Raw genomic sequence first — 11,679 nt, 5'->3', positions numbered from 1 at the left:
TTTCTGTATTTTTATTTTATTTTATTTTAATTTTTAATTTTATTTGTATATGTGTTTTTTATGTATAATATTGTTATTATTATTATTTGTCTGTTTCTGTGTGGTGTGTTTGTTTGTATTGCCTATACGTTATTGGCAATAAAGTAAAAAAAAAAAGAAGTGAAGGTATGTTCTAGCCACCTTCAATAAGATGAGATTAACTTTATTGTCCCACATGTGAAATTGGTCTTGGGTTAGAAGAGTGCTGTCACTGTATGAATACATCATATGTCATACACATGTATGACTTGACATATCAAACAAACATACATCCTGACGGTACAATGGTGATATTTGTTGCAGGTGTCCAGGCAACTGTCTCCTGCAAAGACTTTGGTGTTGGGACGTCCAATGTAGACCCTTTGTTCCTGTCATCAACACCAGTAAAGAGACCATCCAAAAGACCCCGATTGGATCTTGAGGAGGAGCAGTAAGATGATACATTGGAGGGAAGCTCTTTAGTGGATACCCCAAAGGGACAGGATTCCACTTATGATCCTGCAGACTCTGTCACAGCGTCGGAAAACTCTACACTGAGGCTGTAAGTTATCATTATCTGTGTGTGAGTGTGAAGAAAATGTAGGGATTGTGAGAACTTTCATAATTTTTTTTTAAATTGTATGGCATTCCAACATGAAGGATTGGTCTCAACGAGACTGTTGTTGTTTATAGCATTACTTTTAGGATTATTTATGTGCATACAGATTATTCATCCGGCTTCAAGGAGTGTGCTGGTTTAAAGTACTGTCCAGATGAAAGCTCAATCTAATTAACTCAAAATGTGTTTTGCTTTCTTTGTGGTTTTATACAGTATAAAGAGGAGTCCTCCACTTCCACACACATCAAAAAGTACATAGTGTACGAGAACTGGATCATGCAGTTGTTTAATGCATGTCCGGTCTGCACACGGGCATGTGATGTGAAGACTCAAAGGCTGGGGACATTCCTGTCTGTAAAGCAGCGGTGTCCCCACTGCACATTTAGAAGACAATGGAATAGCCACCCTATCCTGGGTAGCACGCCAGCTGGAAACCTGCACCTTTCTGCCGCTGTGTACCTGAGTGGTGCATCTTTCATACAAATAGAAAAGGTAAAGTATGTGCAACTGTAGATACCGTAACTGAAATACTTGTATTTATATCAAATTACATGTATTATTTCTCCCCTCCACACCCAGGTTTTCAAGGCAATGAAGCTGGAGTTGTTTCGGTATGAAACATTTCGCCGGCATGCCAGAGCCTTCACTGAACCTGCAGTTATTCACCACTGGAAAGTCACACAGGATGTGAATCTGCAGCGGCTTACTCGGGAGGAAAAAGTCATACTCGGTGGTGACATGAGGGCTGATTCTCCAGGTATTGTTACTTGACTGAAGTATTGTATTTTGTACAGTGATATTATTTGAAGTTCAAAGGAATGACAGCAGGCAGGGGGTGGTTTTATCAAGGTCTTTAGCTCCAACTATCTGTAGCCAAAAGCCAGCAATCAGAGTGTAATAGTGCTGGCTCTGAGACACACAAAAGCCAGGGACCAGGTCTGATGGCTCTAAGCAGTGTGTTGTTATGTGAAGTTATGAATTGCACCTAAATATAAGAATACATAATATGTATTGAATAGTGATTCCAAATGTCATTATTTAAACCCAATTTTTAACAGGTCACTCTGCAAAATATGGGAGTTACACAATGATGGATCTCCAAACTAACACCGTTGTGGACATTCAGTTGGTCCAGGTGAGTTGTTGAAATTGACTCTGTAAAGGGGTTATTGGTTGTAATTTAAAAATCAAGGTCCATAATACATTGTCTACTAATGTGTTTTTTTTCCTGTGGTGACAGAGCAACGAGGTTGGTGGTAGCTGCTATATGGAGAAAGAGGGCCTGACGAGGAGTCTGGCCTTGCTCGAGTCGCGTGACGTCAACCTGGATTGCATTGTCACCGATCGTCATCCTCAAGTGCAGAAGTTCTTCAGGGAGAGAAACATCAACCAGTACTACGATGTGTGGCACTTCGCAAAAGGTAACTTTTCAGGTTTTCAGGTAACCTAAAGTACTTATGGCATCTGAGGTGGAAAGGATGCTGGCGTTCACCAGTGAATCAACATGTTTGGTCAAAGTCAGATGTTCAGAAATATCAACACCAAGATCTAATCTTTCCACCTCAGTCGTTAATCTGGACTGGTTGGTAGACTTTCTGCTGATATTGCCTGAAATCTATATATATCTCCTTAGTCTTGGTAACAATAGGAGTAGGTTGTTGTCTCGGCAACAGTTTGAAAGTCTATCTACCTCATTCAAGTAAGCCTGCTCATTGTTCTTAGAAATTAGGTCAACTACTGTTGTGTCATCAGAAAAATTGACAGCAATGATGTTGGACAGTCAAATGCTGACATTATGAGTCAATATTATCAAATGCTTTGAAATTGTTTTTGAATTGCTACAGCATAGTTGTCACTCTTACTCTTTACTAAGTGGAATGTTGTTTGCTTTCATTTTAGGAATTTCAAAGAAACTGGAAGTCCTATGTAAGATGAAAGACTGTGAGAAACTGAACAAGTGGATGAAAAGCATCAACAACCACATATACTGGACTGCAGCTAATTCAACCTCAGGGCCAGAGAGAATTGCCAAGTGGAACGCGATCCTCAACCATGTGCAAGATATCCACACGCATGAGAATCCTCTTTACCCCAAGTGTGAGCATGCAATCCGCACAACAACGGACAAAAAGAAATGGCTCCAAGCAGGTATCTCAACCAATATGCAGGCAAAATGTTAAAACAGCAAACAGACATGCAAACAACGAGGTCATTGCTGTGATATTTGTTACTGTATTGTTTTCTAATAAGATATTTTGTTATTGTTTGCAGCAACTCCAGCTTTCTACAAGTTGGAGTCTCTGCTGACAAAGAAAAGAACACTGAAGGATGTGGAAAAACTGAGCCCCCCCCACCAAACGTCATCTTTGGAGGCTTTCCATGCAGTCATCCTTCGTTTTGCTCCAAAAAATGTAGTGTTTCCCTTTATTGGAATGCTGTGCAGGTAAAACAAATCTTTACTCAATACTTTTAGGAATTTTAGTTTAAAATATCTGTCAATATGAACAAATATTTTTATCTTGTACTTCCAGACTCCACCTGGCTGCTATGCATTTCAATGAAAATGCGGATCGACCACAGGCCGAAAAGGAGGAAGGTGTACCCCTCTTTAAACTCTCCTTTCCAAAGTCTCAGAAGGGAGAGTGCAGAGCTAAACCAGTAAAGACAAAGGCGACCTTTGGTAATGGTTCAAATCAATTAAAATGACACATTGTTTGGAATTTGAACATTTATTTCTCTCGAAGAAAAATGGATTACATACAAATACACAAAATGCACAGTAAAAACAAAACTCAACCAATTAAATGGAGATACTGCTTGTGCTTTATGATACAGGTTATGTTTCTGACATGATGGACCTAATCTTCGATGAAGTCTTTTTTAACCCGACACCATACAACGATGCGCTGTTGGTTAATCTCTGTCCCAGAAGACCTATCAGCGCAGTATGAGAGGCCGGACAAGGAGGAGGTCATTGCCAGCTTTGTTTCAAGGTTCAAACAGGGTGCCGTTTAAACCCAACATAGTGGCCTTCCTCATCAGGAAACTCCGAGTGGATGCGCAGGACCACACAGAATGGAATTACAACCCGGATTCTGTGTCCCAAGAAGCCCCAGCACCAGCTCACAAAACAGCGACAGGAGAGATACCTGTAGCGACTGAACAATTGATTCAGATATTTTAGATATTAAATTCTGAATGTATCATTGTGTGTGTGAAAAAATGATCTTCTATGCACCAATGGATCATATTCGGTCTGTTTTGTGTCCCCCCCCACCCCACCCCCCACTGTAAAAAAATAAATAAATTATTGGAATAAAAAGTCAAAACTCTAAACTTCTGTTATTAACTTATCTAACAATGCACAATTTACCGGTGTATTTCTCTGAACTGTAGAGGACCATAGTCTGCTCTGTATATTTGGCTGGCATTTTGAAGTGAGTAGACATTTAGGCAGACAGGCTCCAATCCAGGATGGTCTACCATGCATGGGAGCTGTTCTTCGACCTCCCGAAGTCGTGTAGTAACCTTTTTAGAATTAGAAACGGTAAGTGACATTTCTTAGCAAAATTAGTTGCCTAAAGAAGAGACAAATTATTTTCCAGTGAGGTGGTGAGAATGTTACCTGTGGTATCTCAAGGCAGCAAATATTCTCCACTTCTGTGGGCATAGTTGCACATTTTCCACAATGGCACCTATGTAAAAAATGTAGGTGGATATAAACAACATAAAAAGGTATAATGGCTTGTTAGTGTCTAGCTTGTGGCTGTTGAGTAAGTAAACATCAAATGTGCTCTGGAGTAAATCAAATATTTTTTATCATACGGTATCTTCAGGAATAAATCATGAGTAATGTGCAACATGATTTACATGGATGTGAAGGCTGCATAGTTCTTTTTTATGACAAAGATTACTGATATAACTAGACATACAACTACTTCAGCATAGGTAGCTAAGCCCACATGATAATATCTGTAACAACACATAAGCAAAACAAACTAAATTAACGGCCAAATACTTAACTAACTTAACTAACCATTCAGAGACGTCCTGCTGTAGTCGCTGATTTTCAACTTCTTCAACTTCTTCTCCATCTGGATCAGACTCTGGGTCAAATTGAAAAGCTTGAACGACTGCTGTTCTACGTGCCATAGCGATTCACAAAACATTTGCGCATGGTACCAAGGGCGGAAGTAAGGCCACACCCCCACCCTCCGCTTTGCCCCGTCTTTCTCCTCCTAATTTGCATTTAAAGCTGCAGGCCCTAAACAGCTCATTCTGAGGATCCTAAGAAAAACTCATTTTGGGACTGGCTGTAATTCTGCACCAAGGCAGAATGTTGCCTATATACAGTATAATACAGTATAAGGGGACCACTAAAGCCTCTAAAAATGTATAAAAGCCTCCATTTATTTTCATGCCATAGGATCTTTAATGCAAATTTGCCAAGGGTCAAGCCAGAGAGGAAGACAACGTAAGAAAAGTTTTTCACTCTCTCCAGATCTGTGCAACTCTCTGCACCTTTTTTTTTTATTGTATTCTGTATTCTGTAGTTTTATATATTGTTAGGCCTACTGAAAATGCCCAATATTTTACAGTTATTGTTTCTATCGTGGGTTAGCCTACTGTGACATTTTTGGACTCTGCAGCTGACTATTGTATTCTGTTTGTTCGAATTGTATCTACTGTTATTTATCTACTGATATTTTACACTGTTAATGTTTATTGTGTGATACTGTGACATTTTTGCACTCACTGCAGCTGACTTAGTTATTGTACTCTGATTTTTTTTTCAAATTTTATACACTGTTACTGAAAATGCCCAATATTTTACACGGTTTATGTTTCTATTGTGTGACAGACATTTTTGCACTCACTGCAGCTGACGTAGTTATTGTATTCTGTATTTATTTTTTTCTCATATTGTATCTACTGTTACTGAAAAGGCCCAATATTTTACACAGTTTATGTTTATGTGTGATGTGACATTTTTGCACTAACTGCTGCTGACTTAGTTATTGTGTTTTTGTTCTTTGCATTCGCCACAGTTAAATATCTTCTATCAAAGTGTGCATCAAATCACATTGTATGTTCTATTTTTGCACTAAAAACTATTCTGAAGAAACATTCATTGCAGCTGGCTTTGTTTTAAATGTTTATTTATGAGAGTTTAACTATTCCATGAAAAACAAGTTGGGGTAGCATTACACACTTAAACATCCGTGTACAAGGTAAATCCACAGCATTGATGTCTAGACAGAGGGATGTTGTACCACCTAGTGGAATATTTAGCCTACAATGAATTCAGACAAATTATTTTCAACATAGGCCTACACATGGGGTTATAATCAGTATTTCCAAATAGTTCAGACTCAGATAGGGCCTAATGGTTGATAATGGCTGTGATATCAGATTTAAAGTGAATAGAAAAAAAAACGTGGAACACACAAAAAAATGTGTTGGTCCTAATGACGTTCATTTTTGTGTTCCTCAGTATGGGTTTCCCTGGTTATTTACAATGCGTGCATCGCCATTTACTGGCTACTGGCGCTTCCCAGTGGAAGTCAAGGGAAACTTGGCTTTCTCAGAATTCTATAAAATGGCAATAACAAACTAACCATATTCATTGATCAAATACTGCAACTTAACATCCAAGATTCTACATACTGTGTTTTCAAGCATGCTATATTTGATTTCAAATGGAGATGGTGTGTTAAAATTACAGTTCTTCTAATATGTATGATTTCTGCCGCATTCCCAAATGTGTGCAGGACTTTGCGTTTGTGGAGTAACCAGAGACGGTCAAATAGGACTAAGAAAATCTTTGGAGTAACCATGGGTACGAGCGGACATGGCGGAAATTGATTAAGCCTAAAATACTTTTTTTTTAAAAAGAGCCAAACGAGCCAGTTTTTTGAACGGCTCTTTGAAAGGAACGAGCCATAAAGAGCCGGATCCCCCAAAAGAGCCATAAATCCCATCTCTAGTAACTCTAGCCTGTTTCACAAAGAGAGGTAACTTAACCTCTCGGTCAGTTACCGTAGTAACAGACTCTCTGAACCTAACCTGGTCGGGACCAGGTTTTATTCCAGAAACCTTGAGTTTCTTTCTGTCTCCGCCCTCTTTCAGCCACACACGCCATTTGATTTCCTCGTTCATTCAGTCAGCAGAGCGAGTTCTTCTACTTCTAGAAGTCCATTAGGCACAGTAGGAGATGACTTTTTTCACCAACATGTTCTTTTGACAACGATCCCGTGGATGAAGGTGCAGCATTATCGCGCAGAGAAATAAATATTCGTCGTAGATGGTTATCAGACCACGCATAGATGTTTGCATTTACAGACAATTATCTTTTTGAGCGGCACCATCAGAATTTTGTTGGGACAAAAGAAAAAAAAAGACATAAAAGACAAATAAATATTTGTATGAATAGGCTTAAAAAAGATATATATAGGCCTATTATATTTTATAAAGACACTTGTGTCTTGGGATGGACTCCCCCCATGGATTCCCTCAGCCACTGCCCTCCCGTTAGAGGTGACGGTGCTGGGCACCACCCGATTTACGGGCATCTGCCTTCTTTCTGTTGGCTCAGTAGAAGTCTGTGTTAGTTTAAATAGGCTTAATTATTTAACAGAACATGATATAGATAAGAAGACATAGTTTATGTGTGTGAAAACAGCATTGTGTTTGGAATAAAATAACTGCACAGTCAAATAGCCACTCAATATTTATTTTACAGTGTAAAACATGATCAAAATGAGGTACCTCCATGCCGAGGTCTCACCTGTTTGAACAATGTTTTTATATTTCATCTTAAGCTGCTGCCAAGTGCGCTTCTCCCCCGCGGGATTGCACCTAGATGAAATAAATCAATGGGCTACCATTCAAGCAGTTTCCCCTGTAATATTATTGTGATTGCAAAGGACTACATTTAAACTTACACTTTTGCTGCTGCAACGGTGTTGCACTTATTTCTAAAAACGTATTGAAACTCGCCGTATGAGCGCATTAAGATTTCCAATTCGAGGTTGGTGAAAAAACGTAGCCCCTCCTCTTCCCCGTTGCCATGGTGACTCGTCGAATCGGGGCTCCATTGATGCTGGCTTTTTAAAGTTGTGGTGCACACGCAAAACTCAAGGTGAACCTACTCAGAGTTGATTAAACTCACTCAAATCAGCGTTTCTGGAACCGAAAACTCAGAGTTTTCTATCTCAGAGTAGATCAACTCAGAGATCAGGAATAGAGTTGGTTGAACCTGCTTTGTGAAAAGGACCCCGGGAGTCTTGTTAATGATATGCGTGTTTTGACATGAGCTCTATTGTGATTGGTCAACTACTTTAACGCTCAGTCTGACCAATGGACGAGCAGCTCTGTTTCTATATATTCGCTGGCATGTGAAAATGAGACATTCACTATCACTGTAACATTTGAAACGAACGCTTCATCATGTCTGGAAGAGGAAAGACCGGAGGCAAAGCCAGAGCAAAGGCAAAGACCCGCTCCTCCCGGGCCGGGCTTCAGTTCCCAGTCGGCCGTGTCCACAGGCTGCTCCGTAAAGGAAACTATGCTCAGCGTGTCGGTGCCGGAGCTCTCGTCTATTTGGCGGCTGTTCTGGAGTACCTGACCGCTGAGATCTTGGAGCTGGCTGGAAACGCTACCCGCGACAATAAGAAGACCAGGATCATCCCCCGCCACCTGCAGCTGGGTGTCCGCAACGACGAGGAGCTCAACAAGCTGCTGGGCGGTGTCACCATCGCTCAGGGCGGCGTGCTGCCCAACATCCAGGCGGTGCTTCTGCCCAAGAAGACCGAGAAGGCCGCCAAGGCCAAGTAAACACCCAATAACTACAACCAATCCAACGGCTCTTTTAAGAGCCACACAAACCTCGAACAGAGTATATCTCCTCCTGAATATTGTTTATTACAACAGACACTGTTGATTGGAAATATTTTCATCGCCTGTTTTCGTTCTAAAAACAATCGTAATTTTATTATTCCCACGATAAAATCTTAAATTGTACATCTAAAGGCAGTCTGTAATTTTGTGCTTTTTCTTTAATTTATACCTTATAATTTAACTTTTTTTTAACAGCCACACAAACCTCTGAGTTAAACTCCTTGCAAAACTTCCTGGCAATATATATATATATATATATATATCCGGTTTATAGATCCTTACTCTCTTTCTTGAAATGAACAGAGCCGGACAGTAACGGAGTACATTTACTTGAGTACAGTACTTAAGTACAATTTTGAGGGATCTGTACTTTACTCGAGTATCATTTTTGGGGAGTACTCATGACTTTACTCAAGTACATTTGAGAGGCAAATATTGTACTCTTTACTCCGCTACATTTCTATCCATAACCGTGACAAAAAAAAAAACTAAAAAAACCCCTCAATTTGTTGTTTCCCTCTCAAACGTGATTGGATTGTGCAGGCACCACTGATTGGGACAGCCTATCAGCAATCACCTTCAGATTTCTGCCAAAGTCAACTCCATGGTCAGATTAGATGAGAGTTAATGATAGTTTTCGCTTCAAGTGTTTGCTCTGTTTACCAAAAGAGAACTTCATCACCGCCTACAAAAATTCATCCTCCAACTTGCGGAAGCATGTCAAGGTACGTACATTGAAATAAACTTCCTTACATTTCTAAGCTCGATTCTAGCTACAGAAAAGTGCACTAAATGATTGGCTATCTACGATAATGCAGCTTTTTACATTCTCGGTTACGTTTGAGTAGTCGAAGCCAAATGCACCCGCCAATTTGCCACCTGTAGCTAGCCATTTAGATGGCTAACTTTGGCCTGACAATAGTGAGCATAAGCCGAGACAAGCTAATCGTGTAACACCTGCAGCAAGACAGAAGCCCGTAACATCAGTTACGTTATTTTAGCTTTGTTCCGCTGCACTTTAGAGCGCTGGAATTAAGTTACAGCGGAGTTACGGCCATGGTTACGGCACTCTGCCTTTGTGCATTAACATTAACATTTTCATAACTCCATGTAGGACGTTTCTATACATAAATGTAAGCACTGTGCCAGTAGTAATGAGAATATTTAGAAAATGTACTCTGTACTCTTGATACTCAAGTACTTTTAAAAACAAGTACTTCAGTACTTTTACTTAAGTAGACATCTGAATGTAGTACTTTTACTTGTACTTGAGTAAAATTTATCAAGGGGTATCTGTACTTTTACTCAAGTAAGGAAGCTGTGTACTCTGTCCGCCTCTGGAAATGAATGCATATTTTCTGAAAAATACTTGAATAGAATATCAAATACCACTATTGTATAATACTGTTTTCTTTAATATACACCCGGAAGAAGTTAAGTCTGTTAACTCAGATTTGTAAATGTATCTACTAGTGATGGGTCCATGAGGCATCCTGAAACGTTTAGACACGTTGCCAAACTTTATTGATGCTGTCGGTACTGTGTTGCTCAATACTGACACCTCCTGGATATTAAAAATCATTACCGGCAACCCAGTGAAAAGACTCAACTGACATACTGATTTAATGACCTAGTGTAGGCTATACAATTATATAATTTAAGATATTGTATTTTATATCTTAATTAAAGCTTAAATATCTTGGTCTTTTAAGGTCATAACACGTAAAAATCAAAATGAAGGTGTTGTGAATGCGAGGATGCTTATGTAATTGTCCTTGAGGCAGGGTGGGGATTTTTTAAAAATTTTTATTCAAGAAAATGAGTAAAATAATATAACAATAATAATAATAACTTGGACTTATATAGCGCCTTTCAAGGTACCCAAGGTCGCTTAACAAAAGAAAAGAAGAGGGGAAGGGTATAGGGCCGGAGGGGTGGGTTTAAGAAGAGTAGGACATGGAGAAGAGATGTGTTTTTAGATTATTTTTGAACTGTAGTAGAGAGGGGGCAGAACGGATGTGAAGTGGCAGATTGTTCCATAGGGTAGGGGCAGTTGAACAGAAGGCCCTATCTCCACATGTTTTAAGTCTGGTACGAGGAACGGAAAGTAAGTCCTTGTCTGAGGAGCGCAGAAGCCGCGACTGGGAGTAGGGGTGGAGGAGATCAGAGATGTACTTAGGTGCAAGCGAGTGGAGAGATTTGTAGGTCAAGAGAAGGATTTTATAGGCGCTGCGTGCTTTGACTGGGAGCCAGTGAAGTTGCTTTAGGATGGGGGTGATGTGCTGCCAGGGCTTGGTGTGAGTTAGCACCCGGGCAGCTGAGTTTTGGACATACTGCAACCTGTCAAGGGCCTTTCTGGGTAGCCCAGACAGGACACCATTGCAGTAGTCAAGGCGGAAGGAGATAAATGAGTGGATAAGGGTCTCTGTTACTGAGTCGGATAATGAGGGCCGGCGTCTTGAAATGTTTCTGAGGTGAAAAAAGGCAGATTTGGTGATACTCTTGATGTGGGACCGAAATGAGAGAGTGGAGTCCAGGATGACACCCAGGTTCCGTACCTCTGGTGATGGAGAGATGGAACAGCCATCTATGACCAGGGCCAGATCACCAACCTTCTTCAGCAGGGGTGCCGGGGCCACCACCATGAGCTCCGTTTTGTTGCTGTTGAGTTTGAGGAGGTTAGAGGTCAACCAAGCTTTAATTTGCTGCAGGCAGTTGTTGAGTTGCGTGGGTGGGAGCTGAGAGGAGGGGTTTGTGCTGGTGTACATCTGAGTGTCATCAGCATAGCAGTGAAAACTGAGTCCATGGTTTCGGATAATTTGTCCTAGGGGGAGCATGTAAATGGTAAAAAGAAGGGGACCCAGGACAGACCCCTGGGGGACGCCATGGTTAACTGCTGCAGTGATGGAGTTGGAGCCTTTCAGAGTGATGTATTGTTTCCTGCTTGAGAGGTAAGACTGGAACCAAGAGAGTGCTGTGCCAGTGAGGCCAATGAGTTTAGAGAGACGGGTGAGGAGGATGGTGTGGGAGACGGTATCAAAGGCTGTGGACAGGTCTAGGAGGATGAGGATGGTGATAAGACCATTATCTGCAGTGACCAGGAGGTCATTGGTGATTTTGATGAGGGCGGTTTCAGTACTGTG

The 11,679-nt window shown here is 40.7% G+C and overlaps 1 protein-coding gene and 2 long non-coding RNA genes across 3 annotated transcripts; 2 read left to right on the top strand and 1 right to left on the bottom strand.

Moving 5' to 3' along the window:
- The first annotated feature begins 2,027 nt into the window (after window positions 1-2,027).
- LOC142401992 (uncharacterized) lies at window positions 2,028-2,958 on the top strand. Its single transcript, XR_012773253.1, has 3 exons — window positions 2,028-2,058; window positions 2,537-2,785; window positions 2,909-2,958. It is a non-coding gene; the product is annotated as an uncharacterized LOC142401992 (long non-coding RNA).
- Window positions 2,959-3,746: 788 nt separating this feature from the next.
- On the bottom strand, window positions 3,747-4,467 carry LOC142401991 (uncharacterized). The gene is made up of 3 exons (XR_012773252.1): window positions 4,263-4,467; window positions 4,011-4,165; window positions 3,747-3,795 (listed from the first exon to the last, which is right to left on the bottom strand). It is a non-coding gene; the product is annotated as an uncharacterized LOC142401991 (long non-coding RNA).
- A 3,619-nt stretch (window positions 4,468-8,086) lies between these two features.
- Window positions 8,087-8,473, top strand: LOC142401989 (histone H2A-like). The gene has a single exon (XM_075487437.1). It carries the CDS (start codon window positions 8,087-8,089, stop codon window positions 8,471-8,473), a length of 387 nt encoding a protein of 128 aa, XP_075343552.1.
- The last annotated feature ends 3,206 nt before the right edge of the window (window positions 8,474-11,679 follow it).

This window comes from Odontesthes bonariensis, chromosome 16 (genome assembly GCF_027942865.1).
Source record: "Odontesthes bonariensis isolate fOdoBon6 chromosome 16, fOdoBon6.hap1, whole genome shotgun sequence".
NCBI classification, from domain to species: domain Eukaryota; kingdom Metazoa; phylum Chordata; class Actinopteri; order Atheriniformes; family Atherinopsidae; genus Odontesthes; species Odontesthes bonariensis.
The sequence above is the reverse complement of the archived record's forward strand: the minus strand, read 5'-3'. Positions and strand labels throughout refer to the sequence as shown.

Excerpts from the sequence above, each read along its gene's own strand:
- LOC142401989 (XM_075487437.1), top strand. The coding sequence starts at position 8,087 with ATGTCTGGAAGAGGAAAGACCGGAGGCAAAGCCAGAGCAAAGGCAAAG.